This window comes from Chenopodium quinoa, unplaced genomic scaffold, assembly GCF_001683475.1.
Source record: "Chenopodium quinoa cultivar QQ74 unplaced genomic scaffold, ASM168347v1, whole genome shotgun sequence".
Taxonomy (NCBI): domain Eukaryota; kingdom Viridiplantae; phylum Streptophyta; class Magnoliopsida; order Caryophyllales; family Amaranthaceae; genus Chenopodium; species Chenopodium quinoa.
Window position 1 is genome coordinate 1,133,839 of NW_018745454.1, and position 21,020 is coordinate 1,154,858.

Below are 21,020 nucleotides of genomic sequence, written 5' to 3' on the forward strand. Positions count from 1 at the left end.
TGATTTAGTGAAAATTTTTATTTTGGGCAGTCTCCAAAATTAAATTCGTCAAAAATACCCCTCTATTTAAATTCCTCATTAAACAATTTGAAAATAAAGTTTGTATAAACAATGTAGGTGATGAAGAGAAATTCGGACTGCACCAGACTTTATTAAGGAAACTCATGGCCAAACCTGTTAAAAAATGTCGGTTAAACTTTTCAGATTGAATTGGTCTTTTTTAACTGAAATTGTGTTTTATGACTTGTTCAAACTCGTCCGTTTCTAGGGCAGATCAGGCCGGACTTGCGGGTCAGACCATAGTTGATCACCTCTAGTCCTACATAGCCAACAATGGCAACAACACAAACAAGCAAGGCAAGATATATAAACAATGTCCCTCGTTACTGACAAGGGCAAGGCTTGAATAAGATGGTTCTATTTTCAGATATCAATTAAAGCCATTTAGACATTTTTGGGAACCATAAAAAGCACCTCAATGCTTGACTTTGTCAAATCCGTAGATAATTTCTATCAACTAAATTCGAAGGGTATTTTACTCACAAAATCAAACCATTTTTGGAGATTTTAGGGCCTGTTCTCTTACGTTGAAATTCAGTTTAGTTTAGCTCCTAATTTCCTTCCCTTATAAAATATTCATTTCATTTCAATTCAGTTCAGTCCAGCTCAATTCAGTTCAGTTCAGCTCAGTTCAGTCAATGAGAACAAACCCTTAGGTATGGGTGTTGAAACTCAAGTGACGACGAGGATTACATACTAAAGTCATATACAAGTAATATTGTTTGGAACCACATATGATCATTAGTTGATTACGTAATGGCATGCGGTGATCTTGAGTTGATGAAATAAAATGTGTACTCCGGTGCATACATTGCTAAGTTGATAGATTAAAGGCAAAGTGTATTTTTAACTACCCAAATAAATATTTCATCTTCTCTTATTTTCGAAAATGAAAAAGTTATATTATCCAAATTTGAAACCTATAATCCACACTTTTAAACTAACAATTTTGAGGGAATTTTTCAAAATTGAAATGAATGTGTGTAGAGTCACCCCAAGGTTGTAAAAATTGTTTAAAATCATAACAATTCTATTAATTGGTTTACAAAATAAAATCTCGATAATAAGTTTTGTTTACGTTACTAGTCAAGTTTATAATGGGGGGTTTTGATCACTATGGGTCTGTTCTCATTATCTGAACTCAGCTGAACTGAACTGAACTAAATTGAACTGAGCTGAACTGAACTGAATATTTTATAAGAGTAGGAAATTAGGTGCTGAGTTTAACTGAACTGAACTGAATATTTTATAAGAGTAGGAAATTAGGTGCTGAGCTTAACTGAACTGAACTGAACTGAATATTTTATAAGAGTAGGAAATGTTGAACTGAACTGAACCGAGCTGAACTGAACTGAATTGAACTGAACTGAATTGAGTTGAACTGAACTGAATTTTAACGCAAGAGAACAGGCCCTAAATTGGCATTCGAGGGGTCCTATTAAGCTAAATAGTCAATGATGAAGGGTACACTAGTCACTTTACACATAAGTGCCACAACTTTAGGTACACTAACATGTAGGGCATGTTCTCTTCAGCTTATTTTCAGTTCAACTTAGTTCAATTCAGCTCCAATAAAGTCCAGTTCAGTTATTTTCTTAATTTCCTTCTCTTATAAAATATTCAGTTCAATTCAGCTCCAATAAGTTTAGTTTAGTTCAACTTAGTTTAGCTCCATTAAGTAGATTATTGAAACCTATTAATCAAATTGATCAATGGGCCAAGCCCACTTAGGCCCAAAGCTAAATTTTCTAATTTCAATTGTAATATGATTCGATAAAGACGGGTTAAAACTAATCAATTATAGCTTGATTTGATTAAATTGTTTTTAATGGATTATTTATTTGAAAATCAATATGATTAATGTTAATGTCCTATAATATCCAAAAACTATACAAGTAACGCACTAACCAAGCACGGAGTATAAGTTTTTTTTTTCCCCTAAATGGGGTATGAGTACATGGACAAATTTTTCCTAGGTTATTTTGCCTTTTCCAATCTTTTAATACATACCATGCTAACGTGTTGCGATTATACAAGAACTGATGGTAAGAAAAATCGCAATCCAATCCCTCCCTCCCTACAAGGCTACATGTCAAGGTAAGAAGACTATCCATCGATCTATCTTATGGAGCACGTTCCACTCACAAACATATTGAAAGCAATCAATCAAACAAAACACACAACAAAAATATTGACACTATTTATTCACTATTTATAAACACACAACATAACACTCGCTCACTATTTATTCACTACTCAGTACTCACTCTTTCTGACAAGTATTTGCCCCCTCTGTTTCCTGCCAAAACCCCTCATTTTTCTCTCTCTCTCCTCCTTTCATCCTCTCCAGTTGTCAGATATCCTCACCCCTTCTGACAATCTCTAATGACTTTGGTTTTTCAGGCCTTTTTTTTTCCAGTGTTTGTCATTTTCTACTTCATTTTTATTTAACCACCCACAAATCAACCTTTTTTTTCCCTTTACTAAACTATCACAATGAAGCCTCTTGTTAACCTTTTCCCCACTTCTTCAGGTTAGTAACACATTTTTCTTTTTCGAACGTAGCCAACCATTGTTGGTGTACCACGTAAGGACTAACACTAACATCTTTGGTTAATTTTATCGTAATGATCTGATTTTTTTTTTTTTTTTTTTTGAATTGTGATGAAGGAGAAGGAGAGGACAGGTGGAGGAAAAAAACAGAAGAAAAACAGGGGGAAAAAACAGAGGATGAATCAGAACCGTTGATCAGTCTGGCTCTTGGGATTGGTGGGTCCGATGAGAGAGAAAAAGACAACATCTTTGGCAGGATTGTAATGGTGAAAGAGGAGAACAAGGAAGTTGATGATCATGATCATAATCAAGCGGTGGTGGAGAGAAAAGGGTGTAGGATAAATTCAGTGGTCAGGTTTACAGAGGATCAGGTTCAAGAATTAAACAAACAATTATTGATATTTAAGTATTTGGTTTGTAGTTTACCTGTTCCTTTTCACCTTCTTCCTCCTCATTTTTACCTCTACAAAAGATCATCTCCTCCTTTTTGTAAGTTTTTTTTTTGTTCAATTTATTTGATATATGTTCTCAATTTAATTATTTTTAAGTTGTTTACTCAGTAGCATTTTGTAATTTATTTATATATATGGTTTTTTTTTTTTGTTTTCATTTATAATTCCCCTTTTAAATTTAATTGGTTTTTTTTGGAAGTTTTGATAATATGCATGTGAATTATGGTTTTAATTTAAGGTTTGGATTATAAATTGTAAAATATGTTTCATTTTGTTGTTTTTTTTGTTTGTAGTTTGCATTTTGGACTGCAATTCTTAGTTGGTTTAGGTATATACTGATAATATGTTGACTTGGCTTATTTGCTTATTTATTTGTACATGTGTTTTTCAAAATCGGGTGATAAAGGTCATAGGATTATTTTGAAGACTATGTTGGGAAGACATTCTCCGTAGTTGGAATTTTTATGAGAAAATCGACAATAGTTGGGATTTAAATTGCGAATTTCTCTATGTCATATCAGAATTTGTCCCTTGTAGGGGACTATTGAATGAATCATGATCTTGAGACTCAATGGAGTAGCGCCTTAACATAAGGTTACGTGTCAAACGTGTGTTTTCTTGTTATCATTTCAAATGAGGACTTAGGGTTTTTTGTGGTTTTAGTCACTTTTTGTGAGGGGATGCTAAACCCTAGTGTGTTGTCTCCTTTTAGAGATTGATCTTCAATTAAGGTAGGAAATAATGTGTTTGTACTACAGAAGTTGGGTACTTGTCTGCATTTACTCTCTGGTTGATGAGTTTGTAATACAAAGTGCTAATGGATGTGTTTGATTGATGCATTATGGATTTAAAGTTTGTGGGATTGCCAAATGTACTATGAATCATCGTCCAATGTCGCTTATACTCGAATGTCTTGTCTTAATTGCTGATAACTTAAGTTTTACATTACTGTGTAAGTACTTGAGCAATCATGAGTGTAGGAGGTTTGGTTTTACTAGCTATGCTGCATTTGCATTCATTTGTACCTACAATATTGAACTTTTGCACTTGATAATAATAATAATACGGAGTAACAAAAATAAAGACAATCTTGAGAATTTAACCTTGCTAGTGTATTTTGTTGTATGATGTTGAGTGTTGACCGTTGAGTGCCTGAGGCGATGATTGTAGGAGTACTGTTGATTTTGTTTGGTGTTATCATGATTTGTGGTTGTAGCAATTTTCTGCAGGAGATTTGATCATCACCGGCAGATGATAGATCCGGAGCCTGGGAGATGCAGGAGGACAGATGGCAAGAAATGGAGGTGCCACCAATCTGTGATTCCTAATGGGAAATACTGCGAGAAGCATATGCATCGAGGCAGTAACCGTTCAAGAAAGCTTGTGGAAGCCTGTCCATATTCTAGAACCACCAACCTCAAAAACTTAAACAAAAACATTTATCTTAACAAAGACATCAGGCCAAAATTCACAGAAAATATAGGTCCGAAAGAGCCAGCTAAGGTTGTAAAGAGAGCTCAGGACTTGGGCACTTCTACTGCAGTGAGCTATGGGGACAACGAGCAAAACAATGAGGCAAAGTGTGTCGTTGCGAAAGATAGGATTGCTGTCATCAACCAAACATCAGGGTTGGATTTCTCACCCAAAAGTGTTCTTCTAAATGGTTAGCCTTTTTTCTTACAAGACTATTTTTATAGTGTTGAAATGTCGTTCCTGTTACGAAAAAATAATTGATGTATGTGTTTTACTGTTCCACAATATGTAAATGATTCAGTTTGAATTCAAGATTCATTATCAATACATCATTGACCTCAATCATCACCTGATAAATATTCCACTGGTTTTTGCATCATTTGGTGGGTCATTTGTTAAGAATGTATGTTTCTCTGACAGCAAACCTTCTAAACTCTATTATACTGACTTGCTGTTAATTCTTATACTTTTAGACATTTAGTTGCATCTTTTTATTTTGTATTCCATGTTCGCGAATTGAGGGTATATATACTGCATCCTAGCTGATTAGTCTACTCTAGGAGCTCTGATCTGGCCACGATGAATCTTCTCTTGACTCTAAATAATTCTTGTATTCTTTCTCTTATTTACCTCATTACCTGCTAATAGTTTATGTTATCTGTCTATTTTTAGATACAGGAATGAGGTGCCCGAGTGTTCAAAGTTGCCAGAGCAACACAGAATCTGAATCAAGGTGTAAGAGAACAGATGGGAAGAAATGGCGGTGCAAGAAGGAAGTTCTACCATATCAAAAGTACTGTGCACAACATGTCAACAGAGGCAGATATCGCTCAAAGAAGCGATCTATAGGCTCATCATCCTCCAGGGAAATCCAAGCTGCCTATGGTTCTACATCCAGCCCCAAAATCTATGGAACAGGACAGGCCAAAGTCGGCTTGGGGCTGAAGATCTCGCTTCCCACAAGACTAGATGATCCAAGGAACATCTTCAAAGGAAGCATGTCTCAGAATGGTGGCAGTAGCTCAAGCACTGAAGCTACTGAAAGTGATGAGAGCATGGATGTTTCAGACATAATTGTCCTTTCTTCTTGAGAGGTTAACAACGCGTAGTTTTTGGAGCTCAACAAAATGTATATATTAGTATATAAAAGGGCAGCTAATAGGTCAGTCTCGTTGCGCTTGCATTCAGCTTTTTGTAGGGAGTACTAATGCTGAAACTTTAACCTCATTTTGCATGAATTTGATGTTGCTGATCAGATGTGAACATATTAATATTGAAATATATGTACTATGGTTGTTTGAATGTATGTTTGATTAAAAAAAATCAATCCACATTAGTATTTCAAAGATGTCCAATATAGATACCCTCCCTCTATTAAGTTGTTGCTGAGTTTGGGTTAAAGCCAGCATAGCCGTGCAGGTTTGCTTGCCCCCGAATATGAACATGGCTGTGTTTGGGCTATAGGACAAGTTGCCATCGATTAGTATTGATTTTGTGAAGAACTATTAAAACGGGGGAATTTTTGGGCCTATGTGTTTTAATGTAAATCGGTAATAAGATGACAACATTGTAAATAAATATTGACATATACTTTTAATGTTTGACGGAGTATATATCAACATAGTGGTACGGAAAAAATAACATGTTACGGAGTAATCCTTAAAAAAAAAACTGTTATGGACCATTGAATCACGTAAAATTATATTGATGACTTCGTATATAGGACTATAGGAGTTAAGCGCTGAGAACTATTGCATGAAGCACTTGGCTATTGTTATGTGGCGGTTTGGTTGGTTGTAGCTTTGTGGGCTGGGTGGTGCTATTACCGTGCTATGACCATTGGTTGAGTGGCCTTGTGGGCTGGGTGGTGCTATGACTTTGTAAATGGGTATTTATTAATTTATTTATCACAAAATCTCCAAAGTTAACTTTTCTTTTCTTTTATTTTTTTTTAATATGTAGTAAAATAATTATCAATAAGCATACGAAGTAAATGAATACATTGAAATTATTCTGACAAATTTCAATATGACTATTCGACCAAGACAAATATTTTGAAAGTGATGGAATGCGTAATTTGCAATGTATCATTTACTTTCGTTCCTCTAAAATAAAAATTTATCATTAATTTCTTCAACTTTTATTAATGTGAATCCAAATGAGACATTGTCAATCGGCAATACCAAAACAAGTTATTCCAGGTTCGTTTGGCATCTCTATAGTTTTCTATTTTTTGGTTTTTTAAAAGTATGTTATATATGTCACATAATGAATAAAAAATTATTTAGATATTTTTAAATCATGATAATTTTGAAACTGACAGCAGAAAAGTGGAAACATTTTTTTTTTTTTGTTTTTTGTTTTTGATTTTTAGTTTTCTTGGATTATTTTCTAAACTGTATACTACTATACTCTAGTCATACTCAATTACTCATACATAGACATTGTCTTGTTTGAACGGCTGAACCCTCGAACAACCTTCAAGCATTCGTAAGACATGATAATCGTGATGAATGGGACATTCGGATAGATGGACTTCATCATCGCGGATATCGATATTGTTATAAACTTATAATTGGCATGTATTATTATTTATTTTGCTTTAAAGGAAATAATTGGCCTTCTTGCCCTGCCATGCATTATAGGGCATGAGCTTATTTAAATTTATTGTAAATAATTGGTCTTCTAAATTTCACCCTTTTTTATTAATTTAGATGAGAGATTCCATTTAAAAAATAAAAAAATTATGCATATCAATATACGAGTATATCTTTAAGGACTTTATCCATGAATATCTTTGATTATACAAGTATATCAATTTGTCAAAATCATAAAAATCTAATATGGAGTATATAAATATAATTACAAATTAAGTTGAATAATCTTACAATATTGAACATGACTATACATGAGTTGTATGTATATCATATATGTGATTTTCAAATTGTTCAAAAAAATAAAGAAAGTACCTACAATTAAAATATTTTACTATAATTAAATTAATTTTTACTTATCATAATTGATTTTGCTATAATAAATTAAGTGATTTTACTTATTAAAATTTATCTTTTGTGAAGACAAGGAGGTACGTAATACAAAATCTCATAATGAATGATTGCTGACGAAGGCACGTATACGTACGATATCATACGGAGTAATTAGGAGCTAATTTAAATAATTAACCAATTTTGAGGTTGTTGTGACTTTGCTTGTACCATTACATTTACGTCTGCGTATGATGGGCGAAATTTATGTAGGAGTGATCATACACTCACCATTTCACCAAATTTAAGTGCTTTCTTACTATTATAGTGCCCATCTACGTCGATTAGAGTATTTAATCGTATATTATAAAGTTTATTTGGTAAAATTTTTGGATAACTTGGTTTGTATGGTAGGATAATTTGCCAAAAATTTCATACAAGCCTAGCTATTTGACATCGCAAAGTATATGATAAATACTACTCCGTATTAACTATATTTAGGTTTATTTTTTTTTTTATTTTTTTTATTTTTATTTTTTTTAAAGAACTATATTTAGTTAGAATAGACAAAATAATACTCTATACTCTCTTTGTCCACTTTCAAATAAAAGCCTCATTTTAATATTTTTTATACTCTTGAATTTATATTAATCAAACTCTACCTTCGGTTTAAAAAAAAAAAAATTATCCACATTAATCAACAAATCTAAATCTCGGAGTATTGATTAACCAAATCCCATAACAGGCAAATTAGACTTTTATTTAAAGACGGATGAAGGACCTACTTAATTACAGGGTATATATTTATAGAGGCAACAAATTACAATAGTTTTTGGCATTCCATTTAATTTTTTAGGTACGTGTTTGGCTTTCTATGGATCATATTAATTACTTCGTAGGATAAGATAAGTATAGGGTTCTATTGCATTTTTTTTGGGATACTAAACTTACACAAACACTAATTACATTTTTCCGCACAAATGGAATTTGGGTCGATGCTGATGTAATTCGCACAAAATTGTCAATATAGATGTCATAATCCTAATCAGTTTAACGGAAAACCAAAAACAAAAACAAAAAATAAAGTATAGATGTAATTTTCAAACCAATTTAACTTCATAGAAATTTTAAAATTTCTGAAAAAAAAATTCAATAATAAAATTTCTTGCATTGACTTATCGAGCTATTAAAAGATAACATGGTTGTAACCAAGCTAACAATTAATACTGATATAATAATAAGTCAGAGTACATTTTTTCACCTGCAAACTCTCCTATGACTACGAGGCTATGAGCTATGACCAAATATCAATATTTGCTTACTTGGATTTTTTGGTACGGTCAATGTACAATTGTACAAGGGGTCATGTTAGATAACAAATATGTTAGTTGCTTACTAAAATTGTCTTTTCCTTTAGATTGAATTTAATAAGGGTGGTTTAATATGTTAGACGAGTCTCTTACTCGTAACTAATAATTAACAAATTATCTAAAAGAATCGATTTATCATCATAGAAGTTTATTCTCTACCAATGATTTCAATTTAATTGGTTTATTTTGTGCTGTTGTGACGGTTTATTAATCTGTAAAAATGCTAAATACAATACAATCAGTATTATATATAAGAATTGTTGCATCAATGAAAAATAATCTAAAGTTGGGGGTACCAATTAAAAAAAAAAGATCGAAGAACTTAAAACTTATTACGTGTATATAAATTAATTTATTAATGAATGCATCAAAAAGTACAAGCCTTTTTTGTAGCTTATAAGTAAGCAATCCACAATTTAAATCTATAGTACATTACTAATCTATTGTTAATTGGTTTATTAGCTAGTAAACTCATACATAAATCGTGTATCTATAAGTCTATAACATCCATAGAATGCACACACTATAACGTTCAAAATGTGAACCTTTGCTTAATTAGCTTTCTCTACTGTGCACAGGGTTAGTTGCATGCACCCTATGCTTCTCCACGTGTTTCAATGCAAGCGTAATCAATAACTACTCTTATTAAGGGACTAGTCTAGCCAAACATGTGCAACCTAGTTAGCTCTTACATTGCATCTAATTCAATCAATACCTACGTACGTACGACAACTATTAACTACGATGGGATAAGATCGTACATAGTTACGTTTATATATACGGTGCACATGAGACTACGCATTCACCAGTTCACCACGTAGTCACATGATAACACACACGCATGAATTACACGGGCCGGACAAAACCGGACTCTCACGAGAAATGTGGTCAAGCAGTCAAGCTCACTCATATTGCATGCAACAACATTATTCAGTTGCTCGATTATCAAACAGAAATTAAAAACGTACATTCAGTTATTAATTGCTTTAGGAGCAGAAAATAAGTTGCATGGAGCATTTATATCGTGCATCAGAGTCGATCCACTTCAAACAAGAATCCAATAAAATTAATCTATCTTTATAATAATAAAGAAATCTTGTACTACTATCACAATCTTAATTACTTTGAAATTTTTATCTAATAATTAGATCAACATAGGTTAAATTTTAAGGTATCCATATTAAATACGAGATTATTAATTTATTTTAGAATTAAATAATTTAAATGACACGTAAGTAAAATTGACGAATGAGAGATTTTTCAGTTTAAATTAACTAAATATAAAAATATTATATTGATATAAGAAATTTTATCTAAATATATAACAAATTTTAGCACATAAATATATGTAAAAAAAATTATTGCATCGCACGGGCTTCATCTAGTCTTAATTACTTTGAAATTTTTATCTAATAATGAGATAACACCGGTTAAATTATAAGGTATCCATATTAAAGATAAATTAATTATATTTTATAAGATAACAAAGGAAAAATAGATAATTATTTTCTAATGAGATTTTAGTCCTTTTACATTAAGATCTTAAACATTGGATAATATTTACAATTCCCATTATTCATTATATATATGGTAAAATATTAATTATAATCCGATAATATTAACACAAAATAAGGGTTAAGTGCAAGTCTTTCTGAGTCAAACTTTTTTCTATAAATTCAGCCAATTTTCTTCAGTTTTTCTCTCACTTTTCAATTCATTCGTTTTTTTTTTCTCTCTAATTTCTCTCTCTAAATTTTCTCTCCTCTTTTTCTCGTCTTCTTTCTGTTGATTCTTGAAGCTATTCAACAATGGTGAATCCTGATGTTATTCGTAGTATTCTCGGAATTATTGGTATGATTAATTTCCTCTACTTTAATTTTGTTCTTCCTTTTTTAGAAAAAAATAATTGTATTAATTAGCATTATTATTCTTGAAAATCTTCTATTAATTACATGCAATTAATTCAAACTTATCTTACGATCATTTTAATGCATGAAATTCATCGAAATAGTTTTCTTGATTACGTTATAGTAGTACTGTAGTAGTAATAGTAGTTCAAATTGCATAAATTATCATGAAATTCTTGCTTAGTTTTTTTTTTTTTTTTTTTTTTTTTTTTTAATTTTATTTTTAAATCAAGAAGTAAAAAATGAAAAAAAAAGAAAATTAGATCAATATCGATTTGATTTTGATTACTCCGTACTTACTTTCTTTGTAGGTTTTTTTTTTTTTTTTTTTTTGGTAATTTTACAGTTATCAAACTCTCTTAATCACCTTTTTTTTTTTAGTCTTGACTGATAATTAATTCTATAAATGTCGTAATTATGGAGTTAATTTGTATCCAAAACTTGATTAAGCTACGTCAAAATAGGTCATTGTTAATAATAAATCTTGATCAAAATTCCAAAATAATGAAAAAGACAGTGTAATTTAATTAATTTTCATTAATAATTGGTAATGATTGAGTGAAAAAGTAAAAAATACGGCGGGTTGAAGAGTTGAGGTAGTCGTGAGTAAAACGGCGAGCGAAAAAATCGGCGAAATATAAGGTTGTTGTTATAATTACAAGTAGTAATTCTGTTATTAAAATTTGTATTTATTACCCAAATTTGATGCATGTACTATGGAGTACTAGAGTGCAACTTTCAGTTTGCTTAATCACACTTTTTGTGTGTTTTCTTCTTTACCACGCTTTTTGTATTTTCTTTAATCACACTGTTAATTATTTTCTGATAATAACTAATTTTGTTTAATCACACTGTTTAATTATTTAGTGCTAGTAACTAATTTTGATTCCTTGATTAATTTTGCAGGAAATGTTACATCCTTCTGCTTGTTTTGCTCCCCTGCGTATGTATTTTTTTTTTTTTTATAATACTTTCTCTCTCCTCTTGTGTTTTTATATTAATTAGTGATTTAATTGTGATATAATTACTGAATTAATTAAGTTGGACTGGATTATAACTATATTGAATGATTTTAATTTGAATGTGTTTATAATAATTGCTTGTGATTCTAGGGTGTGATAATGTATATTGGATGTGTGTGATATCACCAATTTAACAAAAGATTAGTGATGAATCTAATTTATAATTTTTGCATACGTTGATTGAATCTTATGCCAAAGTATGGAAGTTTAGATCCGAGTATAAATATGTTGTAACGCGGTAATATATAATGTATGGTACGATTTTGATTAACTTGAGAAATGTATGAACGATGTATGGTATGTAACAGGCCTACAATGTGGAGGATTTTTAAGAACAAATCAGTGGAGGAATTCAAGTTTCACCCTATTGTAGCTGGTATAATCAACTGTTTCATGTGGGTGTTTTACTCGATGCCATTCGTGCATCCTCACAGCATTCTTGTCACCACCATTAACAGTGTTGGACTTGTTATGTACATTTGCTACAACATAGTATACCTGAGATATGCTAACAATCAGAAGAGGGTAAGAATTGAGGAAAATTAATTCCCCTGAATTTTAGTCATATTCTTTGTTGTGATGATGATTACTGGTTTATGTTGTTGTAATTCAGAAATCAATGTTCATGTACTATCTTGCGGAAGTTGTGTTTTTGGCTGCCTTGATCTCCATCACACTCCTTGCGTTCCACACTCATACGTCGAGGTCTACCTTTGTTGGGATCTTTTGTGACGTCTTTGGGATCATTCTCTATGGTGCACCTCTCACTGTTATGGTATGAATTTTGCATCTGTACTTGTATTTTTCGATGTTAGCTTTGTAACGTAGTTGTTAATTACTTGAGTTATACATGTATATCATGTCCTGAATTATGAAAATTTGTTTGTTTGGCGCAACAGTACAAGGTCATTAAAACGAAGAGTGTTGAATTCATGCCATTGACTCTTTCATTGGCTGGTTTGTCTAATGGAGTTATTTGGAGTGCATACGCCTTCATCAGATTTGATCCTTACATTCTGGTAATCAGTTATACCTAATTTCATCAAGTCATTCTCAATGTAAGCGTTACAATGCTTGCCTGATCCTATGTTTCTTTGTTGCGCGCAGATTGGCAATGGGGTTGGAGCCATACTTGCCGTAGCACAATTGATCTTGTACGCTTGCTACTATGGGTCTACACCGAAGGAGGGGAAGCCCGTGAAGGACCCGGTGAAGCCAACAGCACCACAAGTGCAGATGACTGTTTCTGCCGTCTAAAGATGATACTCAGTTTAATCTAGCTAGGTCCCTAGCCATTTTAATCTGTTCTTGTGTTGGCTAGCTTGTGTGTTTTTTGCTAGCGTAGGTAGTGGTTTTGGTTATAGCTTAAAAACAGTAATAGTACTCTGTGTTGTGTTTTCTGGTAGGAATTTCTTGATTACCTTAATTAATTCGAGTGTTCTTTCTTCTTAAGATTGAAGAAGAGTGAGGTTAATCATTTCATATGATAGGGTTGGAATATAAATATGATAAACAAACCTTTTATCCTTTCACCTTTGTTCTTACTTGTTGCATTATTCAAGTTCTCTTTTTAATTTCAGCTCTAATGACTTATAACCAAAAACGATTATTGATCGATGTTTTCATTATCTATGCATGTAGAGAGATAATGCTAAAGGAAAATGAGTAGTTAGTTCAATTCATAGTTAGTTGTTGATACCTCTAACAAATCCAGCATAATTTATGTGGAAAATAAGGATTTCTTCGATTTTTGTATTATTGATTTATCGAAGATTGGTGTGTGATTGATATAATAATTACAGCACAAAGGTAAGAAATGTTACGAAGGATAGACAATTACTATGCAAGTGATTAATTATATAAATCACTTCATGAGATGTTTGGCATTTTTATTACCGGTATTTTACTCCCTCCGTCTCTAAAACCATGTACTTTTATTATTTTCTCTCTCCATAAGCTATGAGCCTATGACCACATATCAATATTTGCTTGCTTAGATTTTTTGGTACGGTCAATGTACAATAGGGGGTCAAGTTAGCTATCAAATATGTTACAGTCAATGTACAATTGTACTCCTGTGAAAAATGTCCAAAAAAAATGTTCTTTTAGAACCGGAGGGAGTAGAAATATGTTCCACATTATCCGTGTGCTATTACAAGCTTATCAAGTGAGATTTAAGGAGCGCAGTGCGCAAATCCAAGGTATCTAGTTATCCATTCATTAATTCAATTTTACAGCTTCAAGATGTTACAGCCAATGTCAACAACTCTTGTTGGAAATAGAAATATGGACCAAATATGCTTAATAATATCGAGTTATAGATTCATTAATTCAATTATACAACTTTCAAGATGTTACAGCCAGCCTCCAACAGCAGGTTGGAAATATATATATTGACCAAATATGCTTAATAACAGCCAACCTCCTACAACCTATTTTCTTATGTAATTCGTCTTCGTTTTAATCAGTAAAGTTTATTCATTTACAAGATTTACATAAATAGTCAACAAAACAAAGAAAGAATCCAATCTTATGTTCTTCCCTATCTCAAGTCTCAACCCACAACTAATCTTCAGTTGGATCAAGCTTGGTCAGCAAAATACAATTTAACCATATTAAATGGTGGGTTAGCCGGATCCAAACTCTTTGTTCCACCGTTCAAGCTCCTCCCATCGGCGTTTTGATAAGCTCGGTCTAATCACAGTCATAGCATTCCGAAAGTCTTCATATCTCAAAGGTCTGACCTGTTATATCAAATAAACAAGCAAATACCTAAGAATCATTGCTTAATAAAACAAATTAATGATTCCTGCATAACAATCAAGCAACCTGATTAGCCTTGACTGTGAGTATGTTTGGACCAAGTTCTCTTATTGGCATCATGGCAGCTTCTTCACACAAGGCTTGCAGGTCACTTCCGGAGTATCCTAAAGATAGACAAAACATAAAGCAACTTAAAACATAAATATTGACAAACTATACTGGCATGTAATACCTGAAGCCAAAAAACCAGAACACAGATGAGACTCTCAAGAATAACATACCCTCTGTTTCTCTCACAAGCCTTTCTAAATCTTGGCCTGCATGAAAAAAACAGTAGATGGGTCAAAATAGTGTTTCAGTTAAGTAATGAATACAGAAGAAAAAATAAGGTCAGTACATGAATGGATTCTTAAACAATCATTAATAAGTGTTCAAATACATTATAACAGCATTTAAAGTAGTCTGGAAGACATCAAGAAAACATACAAGGTTGGATAATCAAACTAGATTCTTTTAACTAATCTAGACTTGTGCTATTTGAACTTGTAGATGGTGGGAATAAACAAGAAGCTCCTGAATGTATACAGCTAAAGTAAAAACAGTTGTATAAGAACAGCATACAAGTATCATTGTACAATATACTTAATGAATAATTATACATCAAAACAAAACGCAGAGGATAGGACTAAAAAAAATATCTTGTATGGAGTAAAATTATACTTACCTGGCAAGGAAAATGCTTGACCCTTCAATTTTTGATTAAGAATAAGCCGCCTGACATTTTGATCAGGCAATGGAATGTATATTCTCTTGACCTGGCCAAAGATTGCTATAACATGAGCATAGAAGCAACCAAGGATGTGATAGTGGTACATATAAAGAAGTCCCAACACTATAATCAGCCAAAAGAGCCCCAAATATATATACATAAGATTCTTATATACTCCGTAACTGAGTACACAGTGAACATATGAAGTTGCTAAACAAGGGAGGCTAAGTAAATGGATCGAATAACGTAATACTTGCATAAATTTAACCAGGTTCAATGACAATCCTAGATCCACCTAATGATATAAGCAATAAAAATGTCCTCGCCATCAGAAACTATCTCAGAAACACAAGAGTTCATATATACACAAGCATTGCTAATCATATGCTGGTCTATATGCCAGGCCTAACAACCTTATATGAGCACAGAAGACCAAACAGAAGAGAAACAAACATAAGTGGAGTTTTGCCTAGGTATAAGCTAATAATTAAAATCAATCCAAGCTCGGACACCAGGATGAACATCACTGAGAGATCTCTCTGTCACAGTGAGGTCAATAATGAATGTAGATACAACATCAAGAATTTTTGACAATATATCAACGTGAGAAGACTTATTATATAAATTGAAACAGGTTAAACAGTTTGGGGGGTAGGTAAGAAAAGTACCAATCTCCTCAAAACTGCATCATCGAGTTCTTGTGGTTTATTAGTTGCACCTGTATAGGAAAAGAAAAGAGAGGATGAAACAAAATAAGAAATAAGTCTATGTGAAGATTATTTTATAAGAAGGCGCACTATTTTGGTTTGCTCTCTCTGCATTTCTGAAAAGCAGCTTTTTTTCAACCTACTTAAGTGTAGTGAGCTCACCAATTACTATCACTAGATCATCAGGATTTGAGGTGACACCATCAAATTGAACAAGGAACTCTGACTTCAACCTTCGGCTGGCATCATGTTCATTAGCCTCTCTAGTAGACATCATGCTATCAATCTGCCAAAAGAAAAAGGCAGAACATACTCATAATCAGTAGATGCTTTAACGTAAGAATTTAAGAAAATCCAAGTTTATCTGCTAGATAAATAAAAAACTGTTTCTCAAGTGGCACTACCATAAATAAATCAACAACTTTTTATTAAAACGTGGGGCCCAATGCCATGCTGACTGAGATTTTTTTTGTTGATTTATTTACGAAATTGCCACTTGATACATGTTTTTTGTTTATTTGCCAAATACACAGGAGCTTCCTCAGAAACTACGATTGGACATCAGAATCCTTGGAAAAAATTGACAAGGAGAACATTTATTAAGTAGTAGCAAAATATTTTCCTACGAAGTATAATTTTGAATTGATAGGAGGTATTAATCCGTAATTGTAAGGATGGCCATACAGTTTTCTATTACTATTGGCTGATAATGGGCAACATATTCCAAAGAGTGAAAGGCATAATATCCATTAATTAAAAACAAAGTCTCTGATCTTACCAGCCCCTAACCAAAATAAATTAATAGCAACAGAATTTCAAAATTATATCGATAACATTCATAAATGAAGAAAAATAATATAATCAGTAGTAAATGAACAATTATTATACAAGGTTTTTCAAAATGTATTTGCTACATAAAAAGGGGAAGCTTCACAGTCTTTTAAAGTGAGAGCCTGAGAGGTACACAAGGGCATAAATTTGCAATAATACTCCATATGATGAACTCATTCATAGGTTAACAAAGGCTTGCATTGTAACCAAAAAGAGAGTATAACTTTCGGTAAACAAGAAAACAAAGATATCAGACTGCTCCACATTCATGGCAATGACTTATCATAAAAAATAAAAAAAAAATAGCCAGACATTTCCAGGTCATCCAATTTGCTTCAAGATTAAACTCACAGGCCTAACTTCTTTATCATTAATTCATTATGGCACAATAAGACCTTTCAAGATTAAACTTACCATTTCATGACTACCACTCACACAAAAAAAAAAGATATTCCTTAAACTCAACTAGCTTGCCCTATTTAGAATTTTGGTAATGCAAAACATGGTGAACCACAAATTCCAAAGGCGGCAAACAATTATCTGGGTTGAGTAACATCTTAATGTTTTCTATTGAATGACTTGTGGTATTATTTGGGGTTCTAACTTGCAAATGATAAAACATGTATATATATCACGTGCACCCAGACACAACATACTACATTACAGAACAGTTGTTCACATAGTTTTTGAAGAATTTGACCATCTAGATAATCAGTTTTGGGATTCAGAACAGAAACATACCTCATCCATAAAAATTACAGAAGGCTGCCTCGAGATAGCAACCATGAAGAGGGTCCGGACAAGCTTTTCACCTTCACCAACCTATCACGACCATAGCACAGGAATTGATCATGACATGCAGGCTATAGAAAAACAAGAATATACCAACGCACTTGAGGCTAGAACACCCACCCACTTAGATGTTAAGGTAGACGCAGACACATTAAAAAATGTTGCATTACACTCCGAAGCAACTGCTTTAGCAAGCATTGTTTTCCCATTGCCGGGTGGACCAAACAGAAGCAGACCTAGAAGCAGAAAATAATCAAAATTACCACAAAAGTAATTAGGCATAGTTATCACATCTCATATTAGCAGTCTAGAACACTATACCTCGGGGGGGCCTCCTAAGGCCAGTAAATAAGTCTTTTCTTTTGGTGGGAAGAATAACCATTTCAAACAAAGTTTGCTTTGCCTTATCAAGACCAGCTGAGAAAAAAGGTTTTCAATGATAATTGAGCACATAGTACAGATTATAAAACAAGGTCAAATAACAAAACTTTCAATGATGATTAAACAAAGCACAAAGCAGGTTGAATAGTTGCAACTAAGAACCCACTCGCCTTACCTACATCTTCCCATTTGACAGAAGGACTTTTATCCACAACTACTGTGGTTATCATCTCAACTAATTTTGCATCATAACCACCAGTATCTTGGTTTGATTTAGATGCTCCAGATTTATCCGTTCGATCTCTAGCTAGTGAACTGCTTTTTGTAACAATTGATGGCCTCTGTGGAACAGTTTTTATTGAAGTTGATGGTTTTGAGAAGCCCTTAGAAGCTTGTGGTTGTGAAGAAGTAATCTGAAAGGTGGATTGAAAACTTTCTCAAAAAATTTAATTTATTAGCATGATATATAAAAACAACAGACCTAATTGGAAATGGGCAAGAGGATATACACCAACATGATATACACTCTTTGTTGACATTTCACATATATTAACAAGTACACATGATGAATGGAGGGAATCAACCAAAAATATTTTAGTAGAGTGCAGAGAAAATTGATTGATTAATAATCACTTATTAGCCAAAGAAGACAACAAGCAGGGACAAACTAAAATAGAGAGGTGGACTATATCTTCATGACATGCCTTACTCTGGAAAATAAACATATGTTCTAAAAGTGGACTCTAAATGTCTTGCTTACGAGTCTCCTGCCACGACCAAACAGATTTATGAGGTTGTAGTATCCAAATTCAAGATTTTGCATTAGTCACAATTTCCACATTCAGGTTGTTTGTGCGCAAATACCAGATAAATAATCAAGCAAAATGCAATGTCACATCATTTTACACACATTGAAGGCTGTTAAAACCACCAATAACTTCTCCAGAAGCAAAGTAACTTAGTCCCACACCAAACAGCAGATACAATGTAATAGTGGAGTAAGGGAAGCAAATCAGTTGATCAAACGAAGCATTGACCAATATGATGCAAAAGTTTCAAGACAACGAATATATAATGAAATAATCAACTTGCAAATTACATAAACCCATTACATAGACAAAGACATACCTTGCCGGTGGTTTTGCTACCTGAAAAGCAAAAGAAGGAAAAAAGATAAGAACTAAAATCATTACTTTGCAAGGATCAAACATATTATGAAAATTCTACAAAAGAGAATTGAACAGAGCATACACATATTCCAAACCTATTCTTGCACTCAAGATTTGTAATCTCTCAGACACATGTCCCTGCCACTTCGATATCTTCTGATGGTAGGAATTAACTTTCTGCTGTTCACTACAGCAAATTGAAGAATTAGTCAAATTTAGTTTCCGCGGCAAATCACATAACACAACAACCCCTCAAACAGTTCAAAAGTACAAGACTTTTTATGCACACTTATATATTGTTACACTTAGCTTCTATAATCTTTTGAATGTGGATATTAAGCAGAAAGGAGTTACAGTATGATCATACATAATCAAATCCTTCTCTGATTTAAAGAGTTGTACCAATTTTTTCATAACAAAAACTTCTAAAAGATGCCAATAACAAAAGAATTCTAACCATAATTACAGCGTACAGCCTCATAAAACTACAAAATTTAATCAACTTTATGCAGTAATATTTCCGATTCTGTAGCTAAATTGGATTTCTTCGTTTGATAGATATAACTGCAGTAGCCAACTCATTGATCATGCATTCCAAGCAAAACATACAAGCATATGAGGGAAATCTACACACTGAGCAGAAGAATAAAGTACAGTCACACACTCACACTCTCTCTGTCCAGACATAATTTTGACATGCTCAAAATCTCCCATAAAATTCAATGCAAGTAGGAAATCATAAGATTCAGTCACATTACTCATCCAAATTCAATACATAAACTTGTTCCGTGCATTCCAAAATAGTATATTGCCAGCGAAACCAGTAAATAACAGCATAATCAAACACAAAAACTGCATACAGCCAATTAAAGATCATCAATTTCCCTACTACCTTGGCGAAATAAATGACGGAGGCCGTGTGGAAGCGCCTTCAGCAAGTATACGCTGAGCATTTCTATAGTGCAAAATTGCATCATCAACTAAACCCCATTCTTCAGCTCTAACAGCCTTATCAATCTCTCCTGTCGCCAAATCAAAGTAGCCTTTCAATTTACCAGCAGTTCTCTCATTCGAAACCTTACTCCCATCTACACCTACTTCCATTGCTTCCCCCGTTCGATGAATTGAAGAATTAGGGTTTCCGTTACAGTTCGAATCATACAAAGGGTCAGAATTTGAGAATACCGAATTCAATGAATCGATTAATCCTTTCCAGAAGCTCATATCTGCTAATTACAGCAAGTTCAATGCAAAATTAGGGTTTTTTGAATCAAAATTGTGGATTGTAAATGCGAAATTTGTGAATAAAAAGATACGTAGTAAATTAAAAGGGAAAATGAAAATTATGCGATTAAGAGAGATTGAGAGAAGTGCTTACCAACTGGAGATGGAGATTGTTGCAGAAGTTCATCGTAAAGAGGAAGAAGAAGAGTAGTAAAGAGAGAAGATAAAAATGGCGGATTTGATGATCGGAATATTTAATGCAGAAGAAAGGTCAATTAAATTAAACAGTGATTATTGTAGGAAATGAAGCAAAAGGAAAGATACGAAATCCTAGAATATTTATTCGTACTCCGTATTATGGTTGGAGTATTTCCTTATTTGCTCATTCGAAAGTATAATGCGCATTTTCTTTCAAAAATTAAATAAAATATGAAAATACTATAAAAAGCTAAAAATGAAAAAAAAAATAAATGAAAATTAATACTCTTAAATACACTTATTTGTGTATATTTTGTTATAAATTTTTAAATTAATACAAAATTAGAAAAGATCATAAAATGCTT

The 21,020-nt window shown here is 32.7% G+C and overlaps 3 protein-coding genes across 5 annotated transcripts; 2 read left to right on the forward strand and 1 right to left on the reverse strand.

Moving 5' to 3' along the window:
- The first annotated feature begins 2,038 nt into the window (after window positions 1-2,038).
- On the forward strand, window positions 2,039-5,860 carry LOC110714479. The gene is made up of 4 exons (XM_021892993.1): window positions 2,039-2,593; window positions 2,731-3,102; window positions 4,282-4,728; window positions 5,211-5,860. The coding sequence occupies exons 1-4, from the start codon at window positions 2,557-2,559 to the stop codon at window positions 5,627-5,629; spliced, it is 1,275 nt and encodes a 424-aa protein (XP_021748685.1). The 5' UTR covers window positions 2,039-2,556; the 3' UTR covers window positions 5,630-5,860.
- Window positions 5,861-10,535: 4,675 nt separating this feature from the next.
- On the forward strand, window positions 10,536-13,352 carry LOC110714244 (bidirectional sugar transporter SWEET6b-like). Of its 2 annotated transcripts, XM_021892737.1 has the most exons (6): window positions 10,541-10,743; window positions 11,706-11,742; window positions 12,130-12,346; window positions 12,435-12,596; window positions 12,721-12,840; window positions 12,929-13,352. In XM_021892737.1, the coding sequence occupies exons 1-6, from the start codon at window positions 10,701-10,703 to the stop codon at window positions 13,076-13,078; spliced, it is 729 nt and encodes a 242-aa protein (XP_021748429.1). In that variant the 5' UTR covers window positions 10,541-10,700; the 3' UTR covers window positions 13,079-13,352. The 2 variants fall into 2 exon arrangements, with proteins under 2 accessions (XP_021748430.1, XP_021748429.1); XM_021892738.1 differs by lacking the exon at window positions 12,721-12,840 and having other exon boundaries at window positions 10,536-10,743.
- Window positions 13,353-14,093: 741 nt separating this feature from the next.
- LOC110714087 (spastin-like) lies at window positions 14,094-20,777 on the reverse strand. 2 transcript variants are annotated; one of them, XM_021892559.1, is made up of 14 exons: window positions 20,612-20,777; window positions 20,126-20,459; window positions 19,329-19,420; window positions 19,193-19,212; window positions 18,240-18,477; window positions 18,005-18,100; window positions 17,804-17,919; window positions 17,633-17,713; window positions 16,223-16,346; window positions 16,022-16,071; window positions 15,309-15,399; window positions 14,866-14,901; window positions 14,651-14,748; window positions 14,094-14,565 (listed from the first exon to the last, which is right to left on the reverse strand). In XM_021892559.1, the coding sequence occupies exons 2-14, from the start codon at window positions 20,455-20,457 to the stop codon at window positions 14,449-14,451; spliced, it is 1,491 nt and encodes a 496-aa protein (XP_021748251.1). In that variant the 5' UTR covers window positions 20,458-20,459; window positions 20,612-20,777; the 3' UTR covers window positions 14,094-14,448. The 2 variants fall into 2 exon arrangements, with proteins under 2 accessions (XP_021748251.1, XP_021748250.1); XM_021892558.1 differs by having other exon boundaries at window positions 20,126-20,462; window positions 20,612-20,776.
- Between the last annotated feature and the right edge of the window lie 243 nt (window positions 20,778-21,020).

Bases quoted from the DNA above. Each gene is read 5' to 3' on its own strand.
- LOC110714479 (XM_021892993.1), top strand. From the start codon at position 2,557: ATGAAGCCTCTTGTTAACCTTTTCCCCACTTCTTCAG. The intron at 2,594-2,730 runs GTTAGTAACACA...ATTGTGATGAAG, and splicing joins CCTTTTCCCCACTTCTTCAG to GAGAAGGAGAGGACAGGTGG. The intron at 4,729-5,210 runs GTTAGCCTTTTT...GTCTATTTTTAG, and splicing joins CAAAAGTGTTCTTCTAAATG to ATACAGGAATGAGGTGCCCG.
- LOC110714244 (XM_021892737.1), top strand. From the start codon at position 10,701: ATGGTGAATCCTGATGTTATTCGTAGTATTCTCGGAATTATTG. The intron at 12,347-12,434 runs GTAAGAATTGAG...GTTGTAATTCAG, and splicing joins ATGCTAACAATCAGAAGAGG to AAATCAATGTTCATGTACTA. The intron at 12,597-12,720 runs GTATGAATTTTG...TTGGCGCAACAG, and splicing joins GTGCACCTCTCACTGTTATG to TACAAGGTCATTAAAACGAA.
- LOC110714087 (XM_021892559.1), bottom strand. From the start codon at position 20,457: ATGAGCTTCTGGAAAGGATTAATCGATTCATTGAATTCGGTATTCTCA. The intron at 19,421-20,125 runs GTAGTAGGGAAA...AATTTGCTGTAG, and splicing joins CCGTCATTTATTTCGCCAAG to TGAACAGCAGAAAGTTAATT. The intron at 14,749-14,865 runs GTATGTTATTCT...GTCTATCTTTAG, and splicing joins GCTTGTGAGAGAAACAGAGG to GATACTCCGGAAGTGACCTG.